At 26.3% G+C, this 26830-nt stretch overlaps 1 protein-coding gene across 2 annotated transcripts in view; it reads right to left on the reverse strand.

Moving 5' to 3' along the window:
- LOC129963831 (uncharacterized) overlaps window positions 1–26430 on the reverse strand; it is a 267493-nt gene extending 241063 nt beyond the window's left edge. The window contains exon 1 of one of the 2 annotated variants that reach the window (XM_056078404.1): window positions 26327–26430. In XM_056078404.1, the coding sequence (XP_055934379.1) occupies window positions 26327–26372 (46 nt within the window). In that variant the 5' untranslated portion in view covers window positions 26373–26430. Of the gene's footprint in view, window positions 1–6245; window positions 6290–26326 lie in introns of those variants that run through there. The other variant, XM_056078405.1, reaches the window with a different exon arrangement.
- Window positions 26431–26830: the final 400 nt, after the last annotated feature.

Genomic DNA, 26830 nt, shown 5'->3' on the forward strand with positions numbered 1-26830 from the left:
GATTTGAAATATTTATAAAGGAAATATTTCAATAAACCGTTTTTTTTATAAACAATCACGGAAATAATTTCCATAAAAGTTACAACGAAACAGAAACTATGCCGCGAATTTTTCATTAATTGAATTTGAAATGCGATATTTCGGCAAATGATAAAAATTCATGCTTTTTTTTTCATTCATATTTAAATTTTTAAACATTTATCAATCAATTCTAGTTTTGTGTGCCTCTAAAAATAATGTGTATTCGGACGTTCTTATGCGTATTAAACGTTCTAATTCAATAATTATAAATACATTTTAGGTTATAAATAATTTATAATTTAATAATAAAAATACGTTTTGAATTTATTGGAAAGGAATTGTATGTATTGCATAATTAATTTGCATATAAAAAACTTCATAATACTTAAATCGACATTACGATGTTTAAAATTTCATATAGAATGACGTAAATTATGTATTAGATTTTAATTTAATTTCTAAAAAATTATAAATAAAATCTAAATAACTATCATATTCCATGCAAAAATTCAAAAAATCAGATTGAATGGATTTATTTTTCAATTCATATTGAAACTTTTTATAAGTCTCGATGATACATCTTACTTTTTAGTTTATCGGGTATTCCTAAAATCATAGAAATTAATTAAAGATAATGTTCTTTGAAATAACAATTTGGATAGTTTGAACATTTTTATTTCGAATTCATATTTAGATAAAAAAAGAACATTCCCCGCTTCTTTGAATACTAACAAAATGTTTTTATATTTTTTTATTCATATTTTTTTCGGTAAATTTGAAGTGAATATTAAAAGTAATTAAAATTGTTAATATTTTTTAATTGCTTTCAACAGTTAAATGGCCTTTCCTTGTGGCCAATGAGATATTTTAAGTGAATAATTTTTCAAATCCCTCAATTAATTTGAGGTCATTAGAAAATAGCAATATAAATCTTCATCTTTTTGAAAAATATCTGAACAAATTAGATGGTACTATTTCTATTAGTCTAAAAGATTTGTTGTGCAATTATTGTATTCCAAGTTTAGTCGGCATATTGTTTATTAAAATTACTTACATATTTATTAAAATTATTGTATTCAAAATTGATTTAAAATATTCTACGATTGATTGCTATTGCTTTTTTATTAAATTATTCACTGTTTAATTAAAAATTATGTGTTATTCATTAAACCAGTTAAACTGCAAAATATTTCTTTACTGCATCTTTTGTTTAAAAAGTTATGTTTACTCTTGCTTTAATTATTTTTCAAATCCTTTTTTCTATTCCAGTTTCTGAATAAATAACATGATCCCGACGGCAACTGCCAGTTCTATTGTATCATTAAAGAAAATATAAATAATATAAAAATGTTATTCGAAATTCTAAATACATATTTTAACTTATTCCGCTCCAATATTTTACATAGACTGAGAAATGTCAAAACTCATTAACTTCAGTATTTTACATAGACTGAGAAATATCAAAACTCATTAACTTCAGTATTTTACATAGACTGAGAAATGTCATAAACTTATTATACTTCAATATTTTATATAGACTGAGAAATGTCAAAAACTCATGAGTTTCAGTATTTTACATAGACTGAGAAATGACATAAACTTATATGCTTCAACATTTTGCATAGACTGAAAAATGTCATTCTTTTATTATGCTTCGATATTTTACATAAACTGAGTAATGCCATAAACAGTTCAAGAACAAATCTATCCCGTAACAGAAACATATAAATATCCAACAAATGAGCTGTTTCTTCGAAGCCTTTTACAGAAGACTTGCTGTTTTATTCCGGGTGTGTTAATTCAATCAGACTCGTATGGACGGCGGTTTGTGTCTCCGCCGTTTGGAATGTACGTGACCCAGGCGATGCGATTCATTGTGGGAGGATATAACGAAGTTTCACGGATAGACTTTGGGACCAACACTCTTTGATCAGGATTTCTTGTTCGAAAACCTATAATCAAATATTTTTTTCTAGTCTATGTAATTAATGATGGATGCCAAGACAAATCCTATTAGTTTACATATCTCTGATGTGATAGTTAATTTTTTTTTTCCAATTTAGTAGATAGAAAAAGAATCGTCTATGATTTTTAATATGTGTGCATTATTTCAGGCTTAGCAAGTCTTAATTGTTCACGTTTATATGATTCATCTTTTGTTTGGCGTAGCATCATAAACGTTTTGGCTCTTCCACCAGAAGTACATCCTAATTGTATGCCTTAAATTCAAAATATTGTTTGCTTTTATTTAGAAATTGTTAAAACTTCACACATTTTAAATATGGTTCCGAACTAATATGCTGTTTTTATTTCTTCATATACAAGGTTTAAATACTAAAAGAACTATGGATATCAAAAAATTCTACTGCAAGATTTTAGAAATATATATATATATATATATATATATATATATATATATATATATATATATATATATATATATATATATATATATATATATATATATATATATATATATATATATATATATATATATTATGTAATGGATTTGGAATCCTGTCGGCTTAATAATATGCAACATATTTTGGTTGAATCAGAATGCAGCAGGTTTAACAAGCAGTGAAGGGACTTTGTAGTTTTACTTTCGTTTATTCTATTCCGAGTGGCAGGCATGATTATATACAAGAAAACACAGTGTGGCACAAAGCAGAAGTAAGAAGAGCGAAAAAAGGGACGAACAGATGATCACTAGCCTTATATAACATATGATTTCTGGCCAGACGCCAATTCAATACACGTGGTGACCTTTGACACCTTTTCAAGGGCAACCGAAGATATCACTTTCTCTTGATACGTAGTACTGATGGCACATTACTTTTACAGAGGAATTAATTAAACCGAAAGTGGAATTGGATCACGAAATAAGAGAATATTTTAGAATGAAGTTACGATGGGCTTAGTTAAGATAAAATCTTGGAAATTAATTTGGATTAAATTAACAGTTTCAAATATCATTACATATATATATATATATATATATATATATATATATATATATATATATATATATATATATATATATATATATATATATATATATATATATATATATATATATATATATATATATATATATATATATATATATATATATATATATATATATATGTAGTTTTAGCTAATATAAAAAAATACCGCTTTAACATAATATATTTTTACGAATTCTGGTGATTTCTAATCCTTTGTATATGTTAAACCTGATAATTTACAAAAGTTTAAAAAAAACTGTTAAATTTGATTATAAATCTTTTTTTTTAATCTTTACCGTTATTTCCCTTTTTCTTTGCTTTTTAAATGAAAAGAATCATTAAAGAATGCAGTTACAAATGAAATGAGAAAAACGTTATTATATCCTTGAAACACGCAAACCAGTTATTAAGGTTTGCTGACAGTTCAGTTGTCATTTAACTATCAGTCTAGTAAATAATTAATGCTAAAAGTGTTTAACTGCAAATCCGGATTGCTATAATTGTAAGAAACTAATTTTATCTAAAGAATGCGGAAATTGGAAACTTGATTGCATGAAAACAATTCTTTAATCTTCATTTATTTTTAAATGCTTTTTTCGAATATTCGAATGGGCATATATTTGATACCTTTCTAGCATTCTGCCGGACCTATTTGATACACTTCATAAAAATCATTTAAAAATATAATAAGAAAAATTAAATAAAATAAAAAATAAAATGACTCTATGAACTAAAACATCTAAACAAATTTTAATTGGTAATATGATTTTAAAAAGTAACAACTAACCATTTGAATCTTTTTGGTGAAAAGGCTACAATAATCAAATTGAAGCAACAATGATTTTTTACTTTTGCATATAATGTGTATTTTATTTCTATTAAATATTAATTCATTAAAACTTAATAGAAAAATATGTTAATTAATATCTAAAGCTACTAATTCAATTATTTATGGATATGAAAATAGTAAATTCTATATCTGGTATATAATGGGAAATTTTCATGTTTAGAGGAACTATAGTTTTGGCAGAAATGGAAAAGAATATATGATTCTAAAATATTTATAAATAAAATACTATATAATTGGATAATATTTAACAGTGATCTTACTTTAGCAAAGAAAATATCAATGTTTAAATGAAAATTATGTGCACTCAATTTCTAGCTTTATCAATTGTCTTTGTCACCAATTTCGAAATAGAAATTAAATTTTTGAAAATTTTTACAGATGACTAAATAGTGTCACCTATGATGAACGAAAATTACTGTATTTTTAAATATTTATGACGAAAAAAAACTGCGATTGAAATCATTTTGAGAAATGAACTAATTTCTTAAGACAGGTACGTAAACTCCATGTGTTTCACTTCAGTAGATCGAACATTGAATTTAATTCAGACACATTTTGCCTTTTCAGTCATTGTTTGCTTTAAGTAATTAGTTATTATTTAATGAAACGAATATGGAAAAAATAATTTTGAAATTAAAATATAAAAATAAGAAGAAAAACAACTAAAATTAAAAAAATTCCCCAAATTTCGTATTTTAATTCAATATTGCAAGAATTCGGTTTTTAAATTTATTTATAAATGAATTCTTAAAAGTTGGTTTAAGAAAAAGAAACATAATTAGCTGTAAATATTAAAAATAATGGCAATCATAAAATTACAACTGAAAGAATAGTTACTAGCTTGACGTTTCTATAGCCTTTCGATATACTCACAAACTCTGTGTAAAAAAAAAAAACAAAAAAAAAAAAAAAACAGCATTATAAAATTTATAGAATAACTGAATCAGCACCAGTTTTGTTGATGTCTCCGAGGGACTAATCAATCTTTACGACACTGCGTGAACAACGAGTATCTGGTCTTTTTTTTCTCACTAAGTTCTTGTATTGTGAAAATGAACGAACAATCACATCCCAAATATCAATGGAACTGTCTCTACCTCAGATCGCTGAATGCAAAATGCAGAAATCATTCTTGATTACATCGAAGAATTAAAGATTTAAATCTACTTTGATATGATGCTTCAATTTGTCTCCAAAGTGATATTCCAAACAAACAAAGGATTAATTTAAACATCGCTATTCACAGAATTACAAACTATTTTCTCCAACCTTCTCATAACGTGCTCGCATACGTTAAATTTTATTTTCATTTTATGCAAAATAAATTGTTGTAAAATATAATTAAAATATTTTTAAAAGCTTCATTAAAAATAGAAAATTAATTTATATGTTAAATCATTGAAATGTTTATTTTTTTAGCTTTAAAATGATGTAAAAATCAGTTTTGTGCTGTAATAGTTTAGGAAGTAAACGGGGGAAAAAGCCAAAATTTCGCTTAATTTTTAGTTAAATAAAATTCCAATTAATTTTTTTAAATTGTCTCCGAAATATACATTCCCGATCTCCAAGGTATACATGTTCCAAGTTTGGTAGTTGTAGTTCAAACGGCATGGGCTGTAGATCGCTAATAGACATACATACCCATTCATCTTTATTATAAGTATAGATTTAGATAGATTTACATTTCCAGCCATCTTGATTTTTGATATAGGAGTATATTTGACAATGTGAAGAGACATGTTAATATAGATTTCAACTTAATTAGAAACATTTCAGACTTATACCAGTAGTATATCAGCTGTAGCTATATTGCTACAAATATTAAAATGCCAAATTTTTAAATTATGTATATGTATCAAGCAGCACATTGTATAAAATGTTTATGTTTTGTCTTATATATAAAATTAGATATCATTTTCCTAACAAATACTCCTAATGACAATAAACTGTAAGAATTTTAATCATTGTATAAAATTTAATAGCTATAAAACAACCTTACAATAAAGGAAGCATTTCTAAAACTTTACAAATCATTACAACATCACTTAACAAAGCTTAACGAACTTAAAATATTACAAAGAATCTGTCTCTTATTAAATAAAGATCTTGTTAGAACTAACCGAACCCCAACAAGTAGATACAATAACCGGATCAAATCCGTAACCCAGAATTCGATCCAAGAAAATACTTAGTTGCTGTCAAGTTTAATCTAGCGGACACATTATAAAACTTAACAGGCTCTGGGAGCCTAGTATTCCAAGGATTGAAAGCAAGGCATCGAAATAACCGAGCGTAAAAAGGACGCAAACACGATTTTGAAGAGGCAACTTAAAAGCGAGGCGACAACTTTGCCGCAGACTTTTCTTAATCTACGAGTAACTCACCTCTCATCTTCAACACAGGCGTTCCTTTTCATTTCGGACTTTCAAAGCAGTCACGAAATCCATGAGTGGAAAATTCTCGGTAGTAAATTCGAAGCCAAGGAGTGAAAGAACACGTTTCTGGGGCCGTTAATGCATCGTCGGAAGCAAGACAAATGTCAAACTATGCGTTTTCTGCGAAGCAGTTCATCTACTGGTGTCTTCTTTAGGACACGCCTAGTTAAGGTGTTTTTATGTTTCCTGGCCGTTTTATTACTACCGTCTCACGAGAGGTATGAATTCGTCCTTTGGGGTTATAGACGGTTTTGAGCAATATGAAATTAGATGTCTATTGTGCATGTAGTGAATCTCCTTTTTAGGCATAGAACTGAATAATTAATAAATGGTTACAATTCTTAAAGTAAGTAAGCAGAATACGTTGTGTTATAATTAGGCGGCACATCATAAATAATTTCAGACTGAAATGAATAATGATAAAAAGTTAGCCTTTTATTTCCAAATAAATAATTATTTTTGAATTGGATGATATTTATTTAATTACAGTATAGAAAAATATTTATAATCTCATCATTTCTGAATGATCCTACAATTGCAATAAAGTATTTAATGAAATTTTAAAGCTGCTGAAAGATACTACTTTTATGTAATTCAGATACACAGAATAATCTACTTCCAAAATTATGTAACAATGCTGTTGTAATAAATCTTTAATTCTCTGAATAAGTTATTTGAAAATTAGGGAATAATAAATATTAATTTTCTGTAAATTTTGAGAAAAATATTTCGTTTTTAAATGACATAATATATCTAAATCAAAACCGAAGATATGTTGGCTCACACATTCGCAACGTAAATGTTATATAAGCCAAAAGTTCATTATGATAACAATACAAAAAAAAATTTTATGTTTCTATAATTATATTTGGCTCAAATTCATTAATTCTTGATAACATTCAGCAACCATTTTTCATAGTAAATCACATATTTCTGATGCGAATCTGAGTAAATCACATCTTTCTGAGTAAATCACATCTTTCTGAATCCTCTAAATCTAAGTTTTTGAGAAAAACGCTTTATTTTTAAAAGATTTGAGGCAACTAAATTAAAACCAAGGATATGTTGGCTCACAAGGCAAATTTTATATTAACCATTTTGATAAAAATATCATTTTTTATTTCTCTACCATTATATATGACTCAAATTCATTGATTTTTAATAACATTCAGCAGTGATTGGAATTCATAGTAAATCTCTCCTTTCTGAATCCTTTAAAACGAATTCTGTCAAAATCATTCCACTATCCATTATGAGTCAGTTGCAAATACGATACAGAATATGAGTTGATATTAAACCGATTTTTTTTCATTACATTTTTTCAACGGTTTACTTTCAATTAGAGCTTCGGGAATTGTCATCTATTAAGTTTTTGCATCTTATCTGATAATAGAAAGCGGAATTTTAACCTCGTAAGTTTTCCAATTTATAACATACATAAATATTTAAGGTTTCTGACAAGTGTTTAAACCATATATATATTGAACTATTGCTTATAAGGGCTTCAACCTGAGCTTTATTCGGATTACTAGTCCAATAAATAAATACAAATGCAAATAAATACAAAGCTCTGAAACCAATTTATAATTTCTTGTTTACGAATAAAAGTCACTACAAAATTTCGCAACTAAAAAAGTACTGATTTTAATTACCTTTAGAAGACGTTTCTCGATAGGCTGTTTTTTGATTTAAAAAAGAATTAAATGATTATTTATTTACTATTTCAGTCATATAACATGTGCTAATTATTAAAGTCTTAATTATTTGAAAATAGTTCTTTTATACATAGATCGAATTCAGACAATAATAAAGTGCCCTCTATAGTCATTGAATATGCCTTTTAGTGAAAAATATTTAAATTCTAATTTTCATGCTAAAGAAAAGATTTATTTAATTTTTAAAATATCTTATATATTTCTTAGTATATATTAATTATATTTTCTGATTAGTTAATAATCTATTCATCATTATTAAATAATAAAAAAAAATATTCCTACTTTCAAAAGAATCGACTTCCTTACAATTAATAGATGGCATTGCTTTTAGCAGTTTAACTATACCAATTTAAACATTTGACTAGCTAATCCAATCGTGCCCCAATTTCAAGCATTTTGGTAAAATTTCCCCTGAATAATTTAATTAACGTGGTGAAAGATGCCTTATCGAATGAAAGCAATGTTGACTCGTTATGAATTTTTAAAATGCTAAGAAGGGAATGCCCATGTCTTATATAAACATAGACCATATAGCAGAAAATGTCTATGTCTACCAAACCACTTCACAACACAGTTTGGGCATAAAATTTACCAAATGATTTAATTTGATCATGCATAAAGCTATGGTATTTGCAAGTTTATTTGGATATTTTCAATAACTGGATTTTTCTAGCATATTCAAGATAATTTTGGATTCCATAAAAGGAATTCGTATTCTTCAGAATAATAATTTTAATCTTTAAATTATGAACAAACAAATTTCGCATATTTTATTCTTTTTGAAAAGTTTACTAATTAATCTAATAAAATTTTTTCTATAAATAAAATATGTTAAGAAATTTTTTATTTAAAATTTTAACAGTTTATTTGATATAAATAATAGTTAATTTTAAATAACTATTTTACTATATTTATTAAAGCATGCTTTTCCTTTAATTTCATCATTCCATTTCACATTTTGCAAGAAAAATGGGTTAGAAATTATTACATTAAAACTAATATTATAATAGCTTATTTTAAATACGTAATTAATATCATTCTAATCAGTAATGTTTAAACAATTTAATTTTAACTGTATTGTTATAAATTTTGTATTTCAAACTGCATATAAATGAGGAATTTTAACTATACTAAAAATATTTATTTAAATTATGTTTCCTTTAATTTCTACAAAATATGGGAAGAATTATTTTTTGTTTATTTTATTTTAAAAATTGAAAATTCTGAAACATGTAAATATTACATAATCAACAAATACTAACAAAGTTGCAAATATTCGAAGAATTATAAATTTTAACAGCATTCATTAATTATAAATTTTAACTGCATTAACTTATTCATTCATTGTATCTTAACAACTTGTCAAGATACTTTTACAAAATAAAACATCAAACTTTGAATAAATTGTATTATATTTTAAAATATGATATGACTTATTTTTTGTTGCTCTTCGAAAACACGATACTCTAGGTAAAAAGATAATTATCAAGAAATCATTTGAAATAAGATAATGTTTCACACTTAAAATATCTGAAAATTAATTCTTTGACAATAATTAATTAAGTCTACGTAAGCAAATTAAACTAAAAATGCCTAAAGATCGGAGCATACTTATTCAGCAATAATTATAACAGGAAAGCTATACATTTCTTATATTTTACTGAAGCAACTGAAAAATGTTTTAGTTTGTAATGATTGAAATTAGTATCAAAGGTTTTCTTTCAAAATTTATAATAAACAACATAATTAGTAATAAATGGCAAGTTAGTAATAAAAGACATTTTTTTTCCTTTGTCAATGTAATGGAATAAAAATTAATATAGTAATACACCTAATAATTCTATATTAAAACTTTCTATATTATATATATATATATGTGTGTGTGTGTGTGTGTGTGTGTGTGTGTGTGTGTGTGTGTGTGTGTGTGTGTGTGTGTGTGTGCGTGCGTGTGTGTGTGCGTGCGTGTGTGTGTGTGTGAACATAAAACATAAAAAGAATGATTTAATATCTAAGAATAGGAAACCTGTTGCATACTGAAATTCTAATAATCGTTTTATGAGCAGCAATAGTACAGCAAATAATCACATTGAAAATAATAAATTAACTATGTTTTAAGCAAATATATAAAATTTAATATTTTAAATAATTAGCATATAAAGGGAAATATCTATACAAAGTGTATAAAGATATCAGTGAGAAATGGAAGATTTTTTTTATATGAATTTTGGAGGATGATAAAAATCTTTTTGATTTGTAATCATTATGCATTGCACCAATAGTTTTGTTTTGTATTTGATTCGTTTCCAAAATGCAACTGTTTTCCAGCATTAAATAATCTTCGTTGCTTGCTGTCACTAAAAACATTTCTAATTAAATGTTGCGGTATTTGATTGTTTTAATAGTAACCGATAAATCATAAAAAAATAATAATAAAACCGCAAAACGTCCCCAAATTTTTTAACACAATTTTTACTCTATTTTTTGTAAAGGATCTGAGTGATCTTAGAACAATTTGAAAATCGCCCTCACAAACGCTAAAATGCAACTATTTTAGTGAAATCTTGGCATTTAATGTACAAGGGAGCTGGCGATTTCGACGTGATCTGAAAATTGTGAAATAAAGCCATTACCTTGGCGATATTGCTATAATTCGATAATCGCCAAATATGCCCTTTAATTTAGCAATCTCAACACTATCTGAAAATCACCAAGTAAAACTGGGGAACATAAGAATAAACAAATATCTATGTTTCGATAAAAAAATATTTAGTTTGATATAATTTTAAAATGAAGACTACTTCCTTCATGATTAAAAGCGAAATATACTTTTGAAGTCCCTTTTTCTGTTACAACGACATGTTTAGATATTAGTGTATAGTAATTAGTTTCAGAGGTAACAATCATTATTGAATTTTTTTTTTTTTTTGATGGTCTGTGCAATTTCACACATTTTTACAATGCTTAAAGTAAAGGCACTATATGCCTTTTTGCATCGATCTCTAGATTTAAATTTTTTTTGCAATATTAACTTATTTCAAATTTATAGTGATTATAGGCTGGATTTTATCTGCAAATTATGTCATGCGACACCTATGGTGCAAAAATAATATGTAATATTTAATATTAGACCGTTAATATATATATTTAGTTTGTAATATTCAATATTTATATTATATTTATTAGACGTTTTATTAGACCGATATATTATATTTAATTTGTAATATTTAAAATTTAGACCGTTAATCGTTGTAATTTTCATACCAGGCACACCGTTAAGTGTGCCGCTAACAAACTTAAAGCGTTGATACTTCTGAAGCAGTAAGTGCTCAGTCATATAGGGTTATTATAAATTTTAACTACATTTTTAATACAAAAATTCATAAAAAGTTTAAAGTTTTTCTTCAAACACTTTGAAACGTATGGGCACATGAAATGCATTTTATAGATTACTTTAAATTTCAAGCTAATCAATATTCTTTTCAATTATAATAATATTTTTTACATAAAATTTTGAATACATTTGACTATTAAAATTTCATTTTTAATTACTGTGTTTATACACTAAAGCATTGACTAAGATGTAAATACATATTTTGTGTGTATTTTTTGTTGTTTTAATAAAGAACAAAATTTAAAATTAATACTAAGATTGGCAATTCAGGCCTAAAACATTTTTAGAATTCTATGTTTTGCATTAAAAATGCATATTACTTCTGTTTTTACTTTCTCTTATACGACGTATACAAAGGGAAATTGTTGCAATCATTAAAAGAAAAATGAAAACGAACTCAAAATATTGAGGTATCCTCACATTTCGAATTTCCATGGCACCGAAAAACACAATTTTGTAATCATGTCTGTTTGACAGCATTTTAATTCAAAAAACTAGATGGTTTTGAGCTAGATGGATAAAATTTGATATATAGACTTTACGCAGACATATAGACAAATTGAGGACAAATTCTACACAGCGGAATTCCTGCAGTTCGAGTAAAAGTGAACACAATCAAAAGAAAATGCAAAAAGCTACATAAAAAAAAATTTGGTGAGCTCATTTAGTATCTAGAATTCAAATTCTAATCAAATTTTGAACAAGATCTGTTCAAGAGTTGACATTTGTCTGTCGATACTTTCGAGTTCATCTAAACGCAATGACTCAAATTAAATTTGGTATACGAACATGGAAACTATAATTGTAGTTTTCAAATTTCATTACAAATTTTGGCCTTAGACAATCGGAACAAAAAGAAGAATAAAATAAAAAAAAATCGATTTTCGGGTTCTTGTGCATTGAAAAGATAATAGGAATTAATCGTCAAAAAGAATACTGTAAAAAAAAATCTTATGATAGATTTGTTTAAAAATGCCAGTTCCACACCAAATTCAATATTTTGTAACTACTGTTTGCCATTGGTATGGCATTAACGGCCTAACCCGAGGTCCACAGTTTTATGCAAAGGGGACATCTTTATCAGAGAGATAGCACATTTATCAGAGAGAATGCGAGAAGGTTTAGGGGAGACCGCTCTACCTGGTAGGGTTTTTTTTCTGTAAATGTATTCGTTAAATTCCGGGGAAGTATTTCATAATCATCATCAATTTTAGATTAAGATGCCTCGGTTGTATTATTTTACAACAATTTTTTAAATCACAATTAATATTTGATTTCTAATTATACAAAGCAAAGAAATGTACCCATCTAACAAGATAGAATCGAATCATATTATAAGAACTTGCCCTGGGATAGTTCCGATGTTTAATGATCTTAACCTTTAAATCAATAAATTTTGGAGGCAGCTTTGATATACAGTCATTTTCGCAAAAAGAAAAATAGTTTATCTCCAAATTTTAGCGAAATGGCCCTATTGTGACGGGAACGGTAGCAAACGCGCCACTGAAAAAGTGCCAGCTTCGCAAAGCGCCAAATGACTGTATATCAAAGTTTAGCTATCCTAATTTTTTTGTTTAATATTCAATTGACCCTGCTGTTTTGTTCGTATTTACTTCACGTATGCTATATTTCAATTGTATAATTGAAATACAATATTTGTATATTTTCAATTGTATAATTGAATACTAACTGAAATGCACTTTTTACGTCTGATAATCTTGCCGTTGCATATCTTGTGACCCCCTGGAGTAGTTTTTATAATATTAGCAGCGGTTGATTGAGAAGAATGTGGCAACGGATCCAACTTCCACTTTATTTCACGATTCTTGGACTGAATCTCCCTTTATAAGTACATTTGTTGAATATCGGTGTCAAAATCGTTGTCAGAACTTCCACTCTCAATTTCATCACTTGTACGATTTTCATACTCGAATACTCCGATAATTTTCATACTTCTTCGCTGTCAGAAGTTTCTGTTAGTTTAGCTATATCAGTGTGACTCAAATTTCTGCTATTCGCCATTTTTTCTCTCACATTCGTAGGCACAACTTTTTTACAGTGTATCAGGTAGTGAAATACAGCAGAAAAAAGAAACATTGCAATAAGAGCAAAGAGATTGGTCTTCAGCCAATCGTATCAACCTTTTGACCTTGTATGCGCTCTCTTGTCATGTGACCAAACACATAAGTCAGCGAAAAAGGTTTAGAAAACGAATAAATTGCAGAAACTAGTGTTATTCTTTTCTTTTGAATTATTCCAAGCAAACCTGAACATGTACGAGTAAAAATAAATGATTTTTTTGCAGTGGGTCATATTGACCCGAACGATGCGTTAGGTATAAATTGAAAAATATTCCCTCGAAATAAGAATAAGCCTAAAACCCTCTTGGAGAACATATTTATATTATTGACCAAAGATGTCAAGAAGTTTCATGAAAATATCTCTGCATTATATATTTTTTCGAAGGTATACATTTTATTGCAGGTCATATAGACCCGAACAGAACAGCAGGGTTAAATTAAAAAATCCGATTTTATAAACAGAACGTTTAAAGGAAGAACGCAGTTAAACACAAATGAAAAACTGCGGTTTTATGGGGAGACACTGTCGAGTCGACTACTTAGCTAGTGCAAATACTCATTTTGATTCTAAAATCATTTACAGAAAACAGCTCTGTTTGTTTTAAACAAACTAACAAAATTCTTATTCTCTAAACACGTAGTCCAAAGCCAAGATTTTACTTATTTTTACGAGTACATTATCTACAAATATTCATTTTAGTGCTAAAATCATTTACAGAAAACAGAACTGTTTGTTTTAAATAAACTAACAAAATTCTTCTTCTCTAAACACATAGCCCAAAACCAAGATTTTACTTATTTTTACAAGTACAGTATCTACAAATACTCATTTTGATGCTAAAATCATTTACAGAAACTGTTTGTTTTAAACAACCTAGCAAACTTCTTCTTCTCTAAACACATATCCCAAATCCAAAATTTTATCTATTTTTACAAGTACAGTATCTACAAATATTCATTTTGATGCTAAAATCATTTACAGAAAACAGCACTGTTTGTTTTAAATAAACTAACAAAATTTTCCTTTTCTAAACACATAGTCTAAATCCAAGATTTTACTTATTTTTACAAGTACAGTATCTACAAATACTTATTTTGATGCTAAAATCATTTACAGGAAACAGCTCTGTTTGTTTTAAACAAACTAACAAAATTCTTCTTCCCTAAACACATAGTCCACAACCAAGATTATACTTATTTTTACATTATCTACAAATATTCATTTTGGTGCTAAAATAATTTACTGAAACCACACTGTTTGTTTTAAACAAACTAACAAAATTCTTCTTCTCTAAACACATATCCAAAATCCAAAATTTTATCTATTTTTGCAAATACAGTATCTACAGATACTCATTTTGATGCTATAATCATTTACAGAAACTATTTGTTTTAAACAAACTAACAAAATTCTTCTTCTCTAAACACACAGTCCAAATCCAACGGCATTATCCGAGCCATCTATGCAAAAGCGTTATAATACGAATTAATCATCCCATTACGCGATGCCGATAAAACTCATCTTTGACGTTTATGGAGACTTTTCACGCCTTTATCTGCCGCCGGCATCTCGAAAAACCGCCGGTCTGCGATTGACGTTTAGCCGATAGCCGGCCCATCCTTTCCATCCCCCGAAGCGTACTTTATTGAAATTTTTCGACTGCCCCTCGTCTGCCAGGAAATTGCCAGTGAAAAAGGAGGAAAAATCCTGCCATCGCGTGAGGAAGAAGTTATTTCTGAAGCAGAAACAAAATTCGGAAAAAAGAAAGAAATCCCTTTACGATTGTTTAACTGGGATCGTAAAAACTGCTTTGACTTACTTCACTCGCAGGCTTAAAGGAGCGAAGCAGGGATGTCTACCTCTTTATGCAGATGAAGCGCGTTAGAATTTTATAAAGGAAGGTGGCTGTGAGGTTGGAAATTGCTTAATTGCAAAGGAACAGGAGGTAAATATGTTGACAGATAATTTGGGTCTTTTACTTTGGTATATAATTTGAACATAATGTTCTGTCAAGCATTTGTAGATGTTTCTCATGCTTTATTTAAATACCACGTGGCGAATTTTGTCGATGGCTTATGAATTGAAAAGCATCACAGAAAAGCCGTGACGAAATTTGTTCCATTATTTCGATATACGGTTTAGACAAATTTTTTTTTTAGGTTTTATTGTTGTAGATACTTTTACGGTTTAAATATTTGGCAGAGAATTAGTTAAAAATACTTGCGTTCATTTGTAAAAATTAGGCCAGGAAAACCTATTTTATGCGCAATTCTTTCCAATTCTTTAGAAATCTTTATTCAAAGATATTTTAAAGAATTTTTTTATATAATTATGTATTTTTTTGTGGTAAATGGTTAAATGTCCGATTTTTAAACCTAGGAATATCGCATACTGATATAAATTATCTGTATTGTTTTATTATGGTGTTACATGTCGAAGTTATGGATATTGATAGTTTTTGACTGCAGGTATCATTTTTCCATTAATTTTTTCTGTATTCTTTATTGCATTTTATTTGCCTTTTTTTTATTTAGCACAGAATGAGATTTAGAGCTTGCACATTACTTGAAAATTTTAAATATGCACCAAAGCTTCGAGTAAGATGAAATTAAAAGTGATAGGATTTAAAGTAGTTTCATCATATGACAATTTCAGCACTACGGAAATGCTATGGTAGATAAAATGCCAAAAGCAAGTAAAGTGCTTAAAAGAAAAAAAATGCAATGAAAAATTTTTTAATCGAAAAAAAAAAACCCGTACAAATTGATGGTAACTGTGACAATTGCAGTTTGTATTTTATCCATGTAATTTATATTTTATGAGTGATAAAAACCATGCTGGATTCATGAAACACTTTCTCAGATATTTTTAAGGTCCTTTTATGGATATAGAGTGTTAATATTCATTGCACTTTATATTGTTAGTTATAGGTTTCAAATGATAAACTTCAAAAACAATAAAGATTATTTTGACAATAACAAAGTGAAATCCACACTTTTATTATAAATGATATTACACCAATTTCCAGAATTATAAATTAATATCGATAAGTGACAGTAGAAAGAGCAGTAAATGGTTCTAAATGTGCAATTATATTATTAATAAGCTTCTAAATATTTTACTATAGCTCAGATACAAAAATTTTCTGTATCTGATCACTAACTTTACTTTTAATACATCACTTACTGTAATCAAAGTGGACACATTATCTATTTCTCAGTATTCTGATACACTTATAAATATAAACAAATAATACAAAATAAATTTTAAAAAGGAGTGCACAAATTTTATGAGAAAACCCTCATAAAAAAACCCCTATTAAACCCTTATTAAATGAGAAAACCCTAAAAGAACTACACTCTGAGAGAGATTTTATATCTTTGTTAAAATCCTTGCTTTATAAATATTCGTTCTGAATTTTATCGACAACAATGTGAAACAAAATCGAGCAAGTGAATTTTTCAACATGCATTCCATCAAATTATAAAATTTTGAACATAAATGTAAATATTTAAATTTAAGTTTCCATTAAAATAAGTTCCATTTCAATTTAGTTTATTGAATTTTGATAGATTACGATAAAACAATACTATAGCACAAAAAAATACATATTGCAGACATTGTTTGCATTTAAAACAGTTTCAACATGTAATAACTTTCATCATTTTCAGGGAATAAGATCCATCTCATTATAATCGGAAATAAAATTAATTATATCTAATTTACAGATAATACTTTTTACAAATTATTATTTATTTATATAATGATAAATTAATTATGAACGCAGGTGTCTATATAAATATTTATACCTTTTTATAGTCATATAATTATTTTTATAGTCATAGTTTAACAACTATCTACTTGAAATGTTCCATTAATCATAAATAAAAAATGATTTTAAAACAGATAAAATTCCAAATTCTAGTTCATCACTGTATAATTAAGTTAATTCTGTATAATGGTATCGCTTTCCATTGTGATGCGGGTTTTTTTTCCCAATATTTATTTCGAAATAATTCATTTTGTACATTCGTGATAAAGTTTAATTAAAATTCTAATCATTGTTTGACGAATTAATTGAATAAATTTTTACAATCGTTATGAATCTAAGAATAGTTTCAATGAATTTTGAAATATAGATATCAAATATGTGAATGATGTTTTTTAATAAGAATAATATAATGTTAAAAGTGTTTCCTTATTTTTAAAAATTAAATGAATTCTAACAAGTTTTATATTCCATTCTATAACTGACTCGTAAAAATTATGAACCAATTATGAACAAGATTGGCAAAAGCAGATATTCCGTTCAATAATTTTATTCAAATTTTAATAACTAAAATTCTTCTGATTCTTTATCTTGTAAGAAAATTATTCCTGCTACCACAGAATTACTTCTAGCTAAAAAGAGAAACAATTTGCAAATTTTTTTTATAAAAAAATATTTAATAAAGTAGTTTCTACAAAAATTAGTTCTCTTTTCTATTTTGCGTGTCATTTTACCAAAAATTATTGTTTAATGAGTTGCGTACTCAATCATTCCGATGTTTTTGCTTAAATTAAGATAATAGCTGCTCTGCCTCAACTTAAAGCAAAGAAGAAAATTTTTCTGCTTGTCTTCCTGAATGTTCTATGAACGGTTCCAATAATTTATTTTATGACTCCCCACAGACAGTAATTAAGAATTAAGCTGTAATTTCGCTGTTTTGTTGTTTTGTTCTTTTTTTTCTTATCTTGTTTAAAATTAATCTTGTAATTTTTAGCACTCATAATTAAAAGTGAATGATATGAAAGGTTTAATTTGAATCGTGCAGAGCATAAATATAAGAAATTTTATTGTTTATCATAGAAAAAGAATTTATTACAGGTTAAATGAAAAATAAAGGTTTATTTCTGTTTTTGTTAAGTATTTCATTCATCAAAAAGGCTTCTTTGAATAAAAATATTTTACGAAATATATAAATTTATCGCTTTCAGATGGCGTATTGTACCTTAAATGAAATATTTATTTGTTTAAAGCATTTCTAAAACAAAATTAAATTGAAAAATCACTACTTGAAGTTCGCTCATTGTAATGATACAAATGGAATATAATATAAACATTCTTTTAGAAATCTTCAATTCTCAGCATTCTTATTTAAAAACCAATGATAAAAAATGTTTTGATTTGAATGGCATAGAACATAAATGTAAATATAAGAAATTTTATTACTTATCATAAAAAAGAATTTATCATAAATTAAGTGATAAATAAAGGTTTATTTATGTTTTTGTTAAACGTTACAGTCATCGGCAATTTATTCATTGTTTTAGATGGGATATTGCACCTTAAATGAAATATTTAAATATTTGTTTAAAACATTTCTAATAATAAAATTAAATTGAAAGATCCTTCTAAGTTCTCACATTGTTATAACACAAATAGAATATAATATTCATATTAACATTCTTTAAGAAAATGCATATAAAATATAGATATTGTTTTGCAAATCCTCCATATAGTTTTCGGTAACTTCACTTATATTATTTAAATTTGACTCTCGCTTAATATACTCAAGTTAAAATAAGTTTATAATTTGTATTAAATCAAATAAAGCGTGATCTACAGCTGGGAATAAAAACCAAGATCATAAATTGTCTAATAAAAAGTAAATACGTAATGTTCAAATATATAATGGAATTATATTTTCGATCTGAATATCTAAAGAATGATTTAGTCTTTATCTTTAATAAATATTTTTGAAAATAAAAAATAAATGCAAATATATGATTAGTAATAAATACAGCTGTGCTATTAGTGCGAGTTTTTTTTTCGAACATATTTTAATTGATTTCTTTTCACATTACACTCTTTTTATATGAAAAATTTTATAGGCTGCCTTGCTATCTGTAAATTACGTAATGCGATTTACAGGATAAGAAAATTATTTTAAACAATCTGAAGAAAAGAATGCTTGATATAGAGCTTCAAATTTGAAAGTAATTACTTTAGATAAAAGGCGCATATTAATTCCTATTCATTTTCAAAATTTTAATTAGATTATTAATTAAAAATTACATAATTTTGAACATGTTCTTCCCTATAATTTTGGGAATACTATTGCAAAAAGAACTTTTACACTTTATATTTTAAAAAGTAGTTTTTCATTCATGAAAATTTTATATCTGTATATCTTTTGATTTTAGTAAATTTTAAATTTATTTTAATATAATTGTTCCTTAATGTATTGAGATAATTTGATTCTCACGCGTTGACGAGATATTAAATATATTTTTTCCAGGTTTTCTCTGGTATCTAATTAAGAGTAAATTTTAATATTAAAAAAAGGATTGATGAGTTACGCTTAAAACATTATCCTGTTATGATATCGCAGGATATAGCATTAAATCTTTTGTGCAGGTTTTCCAATTGAATGTTGCTGCTATTGCGAATTAACTTTTTAAATTTACGCAAAATTTTGATATAAAATTTATAATTTTTTCATTTATAAATAGGTAACTCATCTATATACAAGTTAATTCATCTTTCTATCTCAACAGGTTAACTCATCTACATCATTAAGAGTAAATTTTAATTCTAAAATAAGGATTGACAAATTAAATTTAAAACATTATCCTGTTACGATATCACAGGATATGGCGTCGAATCTTTGGTACACGTTTTCAAAATTGAATTTTCTACTATTTATACTTAACTACTTAAATTTGCTCAAAATTTTGACAGAAAATTGATAATATTTGCATTTATAAATAGGTAACACATCTATATGTATGTTAACTCCTCTTTGTTAACTCATCTACAAGTTAACTCTCATCTATCTCTACAGGTTAACTCATTTACATCATTAAGAGTAAATTTTAATTCTAAAATGAGGATTGACGAATCACGCTTAAAACATAATCTTGTTACAATATCACAGGATATAGTGTCGAATCTTTTGTGCACGTTTTCCAATTGAATGTTGCTGCTATTGCGAATTAACTTTTTAAATTTACGCAAAATTTTGATATAAAATAGATAATTTTTACATTTATAAATAGGTAACTCATCTATATACAAGTTAATTCATCTTTCTATCTCAACAGGTTAACTCATCTACATCATTAAGAGTAAATTTTAATTCTAAAATAAGGATTGACAAATTAAATTTAAAACATTATCCTGTTACGATATCACAGGATATGGCGTCGAATCTTTGGTACACGTTTTCAAAATTGAATTTTCTACTATTTATACTTAACTACTTAAATTTGCTCAAAATTTTGACAGAAAATTGATAATATTTGCATTTATAAATAGATAACACATCTATATGTATGTTAACTCCTCTTTGTTAACTCATCTACAAGTTAACTCTCATCTATCTCTACAGGTTAACTCATTTACATCATTAAGAGTAAATTTTAATTCTAAAATGAGGATTGACGAATCACGCTTAAAACATAATCTTGTTACAATATCACAGGATATAGTGTCGAATCTTTGGTACACGTTTTCCCATTGAATGTTTCTACTATTTATAATTAACTACTTAAGTTAATGCAAAATTTTGACTGAAAATTTATAATATTTATATTTATAAATAGGAGGTATTTCAGTAATTATGATATAACAAAATCAGTTTTGTTTATGATGATTTAATAAATTAATTTATAGCTTTAATCAATTAATATAATAGTTTCCTCAGAAGAAAAAATATTTATAATTATTCAGTGTTCATTTCACTCATATTCGTATTTTTACAAAACAAAACAATTACTTTCTGCATTACTAAAGTCACATTGACATATTTCTTCAATATCAAATCATCTAAAAATAGGTATATCAGACTAAATAGTTAAACGGTCACTAAAAAAAATATGTCACGATAAATGGAATGAAGCAGGAAAATATATTGTACCACGATTTAATGCAATTTCATTAGCAACACAGAGCTATTTCTCCAGTTTAAAATTGCAAAGTATAAATCGCACGCATAATTTCAAGGGAACAGTTTAAATCAGTTGGGAGTGGATAATTAAGACATTCAGCTTTAGGGAGGTCTGACCAGATCGAAGCGTAACTAATTGAGTTCAACTCTTGAGACCGAAATGACAATTTACATGTTCCACTTCAAAGCTGCTAAAGATTCTGTAAACACTCTGAACGAGTGACAAATGATTGGGACTTTACTTCCGTGGTTATTCGCCACATTGTAAATGTTACTTCAGTGAATGAGTTGAAAATAATATGGAAATTCGTAAATGATATTACCCTGTTTTGATAATAATATACAGGAGAATGATATATACAGTGATAAATTGTGCTTCATGTACTTAATTTCCGGTGCTGGATTATTCATGTTTGAATTCTTATCATTTTAATCTTTCTTTAATAAATTTTTAATTAATTTTGAATAATGTACTATTTAAAGATTAAAGTTATTTATATGCATTCATTTTGATTTTGAAATTCGAAATTATATCGGTAAAAATGCTTAATTGAGGCGTTAAGTATTTTTATTTATTTTAATTAATAAATTAAATTATTGATTAATTATTATTTTTTCCTTTTTATAGAACTAGCGACAATTGTTGTCATGTTAAAAAAATTATTCGAAACAGAGTTATTTAATTTTCTTTTTATCATATTTTATAGAATTGTTGATTATTTGTTCTTACTAGGTCACTAATTATAAACAGAATTTTATGTTTAAAATATATAGGTAATATTTAAATATTACGTTTAAAAGAATTTTTTAAAGAATTAATTCGCATGCTAGGCTTTTGATAATTCAACAAAAAATTAGATTCTTTATAAAAATAAAGAATTGCAACAAATTCCAAAATAAATGAATTCTATAATTAAAGATTATCGCTCTATTTTTAGTCATAAATGTAAGTGAAAATTGTTTTTTTATGGAATATATTTTAGATTTAGGTAAGTTCCATCGCACGTTTTTGAGTTATTTGGCAGAAGACAAGAAAAAAATTATTCGATTCTAATTTTTTTTTCATTTGTCTTAATGTAATTCGGTAAATATTGTAATTCTATGAGTAATGATTTATTTTAGTTCGTAATTCGTAAATCAAAAAAAGAATTTTCATATTTTTTCCATTTTAATATACTAAAAAGGAGAATAGTTGGTTGAAACTTGCTTCTTTCATCATATTATTTAGATGTGAATAAATTACGCTTCTTATTTGATGTTAATTACTAGTAAATAAAGAAGGAATTTAGAAATTTATATAAAGGTCATAGAATGCGATAGAAAATTCTAGACTTGCGTAACGCGGCGTTTCACACTAGAGAGACTCATAAATAAGAAATTGAATTTGACTCTTTTTCATATATAAAAAATTTAAACAATTTTCATGTCGGTATTATTTATGTTTCGATGGATTCTAAAATTTGAAAACTATTTCTTTTAATGAAGAATAATTTTCACATAGACTATCGCTCTATCTTTAGTCATAAATGTGAATAAAATTTATTTCTTTTTCGAATATTAATTAGATTTTTAAAAATTCCATCGCATGCTCTTGAGATTAAAACAATGCAATTGCAAATCAAAAATGGAATCTTCACAATTTGCCCGTTTTAATATACTAAAAAGGAGAATAGTTGGTCGAAACTTGTTTCTTTCTCCATGTTATTTAAATGTTAATAAATTCAGCTGCATATTTATTATTAATTACTGGTCAATAAAAAATAATTCAAAAATTTATATAAGTTTTCTAGTTTTCTTTCTTTTACAACGATAGAATGTAATGGAAAATTCTAGAATTTTGCGTAATGCGGCGTTTTGCACAAACGCCACTTGTAAATAATAAATAGAATTTGACTTATATATATATATATATATATATATATATATATAAATAAATAATTTAATTTTTTCTAGTTTTCTTTAATTTACCGCAATGGAATATAATGGAAAATTTTAGAATTTTGTGTATTGCGACCATTTACGCAAACATGACTCGTAAATAAGAAACAGAATTTCACTTCTTTTATATGTAAATAATTTAAGGAATCTTCCACAAACTATTATTTATTTATTTTGATGAAATATTAAATGTAAAACTATTTCTTTTAAATGAAGTACAGTTTTCAATTAAAACAAAAGTCTTCACTTGTTAATAAGAAACGTTGTTTCAAAGTAAAAGATAAGTAGAAGATTATTTGATTAAATTAACTAATAAATTTAATAAATTTTTGAAAACAATATTTTCTATCATACAGGATAAGTAATGTTTATACATTAATTATATTATTCAATAAATTTTTTGAAGTGCATGGGAATTTTCGGACGTCAAGGAAAATTCAAGAATCATCTATGAAATATTTCTAAACTTTTAACTATATAGGAAGTGAATAAAAACTCTAGGTTTTTTTTCTGCAGATTATTTTTTTCAGCGTATCAATTGTAAATTATGAATAGCATCTTTACGCTTCTTCAACTTTTCTTTTCATAAATCATTTACGAAAATATACTAAAATATATCATTCGTTATTTTTAAAATTATTCAGAATTTCGAAAGTTATTAATTAAAATAAAATACATCGCTTTATTTAAAGAATTAACTTAGGCATATTTTTATTTATTAATACGACTCATTATTTAAAATTCAAAATTTTATTATTTTATTTAATATAGGAGTTATTAGTTATAACAACTAATTAAAATCGATAATTGTAGTTCAAAGATTTAGAATTAGTAATGCTTATTTTATTACTTTATTTAATTGATTTGAAAATGTGTTTGATTCTCTCAAAATTCAATGGATATCAGAAAATGTTACGAAAAAATTTCTGGTGAGTTAAGAATAAGAAAAATTTAAATATCTTCTATGTCGAACGAAGACATTCTTTTACTGCCTTATGTTTAAGATGAATTGTTCCAGAAACATAAAATCTTTCCAAAAGGCCGAAATAACCCATGCCCATGGCAATCAAATTTCTCATCTGTTAAATTAACATCTTTTTGTCAATGACATAATTATGACTCCGTTGTATTTCACGTTTAAAAAAAAGTCTTACAAAAAATTTGCCCGATTCAATGCAATCAAATATTTAATAATAATCGAATCCATGGAATGTGGTAGAATATTTAAGCATTTTACGCAGAATAGTTTCCATTCACCGTGAAACTGTAGCAATCAGTTAATTACTCAATCTTTTTTTATCGTTTTTTTTTTATTCAACGATTCGAATATTTTTTTAATTATATCGTTTGCTTGCTTCGTTGTAGGAAATTTATTCAATAAATGCTACATTTCTGCAGTTAAAAGTTATCTACTGCTATATTTCTGAAATGAATTAATTACTTAATATTCTACCTTTAATCAATTCATTTTTATAATAATTTAATTAAAATTAATTTACAATGTATTCAGAATAAATAATTTATTTCATGTGCATTATTCTCGAAAAACTTGAAGAATGCAATACTAAACTAAATTTTTTTTTATATTTCGCGTAACTATTTTACTATCAAAGTGGATTTTTGATAGAAAAAAAAATTATAATGTAAAAAATGAAAAGTTCTTTTTGATTCATTATATTAATTCATTAAAATTTCAGTAAATAATGGAAGTCTTAGATAAAATGTATATACTAACCTGATACATTTCCTTGAACCAATTCCGGAATTTTAAGAGACACGCGTTTTGGAAAAGAGCGCGAAACATTTTAACGTGCTTTATAAACACGGTTTAGAGCAAGCAAATCAGTTACGTGAGCTTGCATTTCAAATGGACTTAGCGAAAGGGGCGTAAAGTTTTACAATCCCTGTTTCCCTTTACTTCAGGGTTGTTTCTCACAAACCATTTTAATATTTTTTCTAGTTTTATACAAAAAAAAAATATTATTTTCTACGTTATCATGAAAATGAAATATCAGTGGCAATAGGCAAGTATATAATGCATAATTTTATAAATGCAATAATTATATAATGTAAAATAATATAGAAATGCATATGCATAATTTTTTTAAAAAAATGAAAAAGTTATTCAAAATAAGAGATTAAGATGTTATTTACAAAAATTGCAATTTATAAAAATTGGAAAATAACTTATTGAAAAGTTTTTAGTTAAGGTTTCTATTATAGTACAATTCCATTTTTAAAGCATTATTTATAAAATGAAATATTTTTTGTTGTTTTATTCAAATAAAATATTATAAGGTTGAATAAGGAATATTATAAGAAAGTATTATCGTTTTTTTTTTCTTGTTTTTCAAAATTTTAAATAAGCTACTAATATTTTAAATCGTTTTAAATACTTTTTATCAAGAATTTATTTGAAAAAAAAAACTGGCGTATTATGCTTTTTATGATAAGAAACAATTCATAATTAATTATTTAATATTAATAATAATGATAAATTTATCCATAGAATTTTCGAAACCACGCCCATTTGAAAGCTATACAATCAAATCATTTGATTTCATTTTTTATTTATCGCTCTAATTATATCTATAATTTGTATTCTTATTAAAATAAAGTTTTATAAACTTTTTCAGGTCTCTTTAAGGAAAACTGATTTCTTTATAACTTTACGCTTATAATTGGAGTGGGAAAAGAATTATATTTACATGTATCACAACAATAGATAAATGTCCTAATAAAAAAATAATCATTCATGCAGTTTAACTACTTTTATAAAAATGTTTTTTTTTCCCCATTCATAAAAAAAATGATCTATGAAACAAACAAGAAAAAAAATTACTTTAACTCGAAAAAAAAATGAAAGAAAAATTATTTCTAAATTTTTTTAAAATTCTATACCATATAACTTAAATTCTATAAAAAATAACGAACGATAAATTAAAAGAAGGAAAAACGGGAAAAGTAACTGACCGTCAGCGACGCTGAGGAGCAGGCAGAGAATCGTTGCGGGGAACATGGCTCACATGAGAAAGGGTTCGGGCGAGCCCTGGTGCTCCGAGCCCTGTCGCGGCCCGATATCGTCTGCTGCCGCTTCCGACCGACCCCCTTCAACGACCGAAGAGCGGAAGTGGGGGCGCTGTCATTGATTACGGAACGTTCCGTCGGGATTGATCGGTCTTCACGGTCCGACACGTGTCGGGTCCCTTATCGGAGTTGACCAAGATGGGAGGAAGACCCCTCGATTTGGACGGTGGGGAAGAGTTCATATTTTGTCTGCTGCCTTGAGAAAGTGTTGGAGAAACTTTTATCTCTTTCAGATAAGTGCGGTAAACTTGTTTGCGTGTGTTTTTGTTTCGGTAAGTATGCATTTTTTTTTATTTCATTTGCAAACGATTTGGTGTACATTTTGAAAAGTTTTAGTTTTAAGATTACTGTTAAAGATATGAAAATTTATTTCCCACAAAATTTGCTGAA

Source organism: Argiope bruennichi, chromosome 3 (genome assembly GCF_947563725.1).
Source record: "Argiope bruennichi chromosome 3, qqArgBrue1.1, whole genome shotgun sequence".
Taxonomy (NCBI): domain Eukaryota; kingdom Metazoa; phylum Arthropoda; class Arachnida; order Araneae; family Araneidae; genus Argiope; species Argiope bruennichi.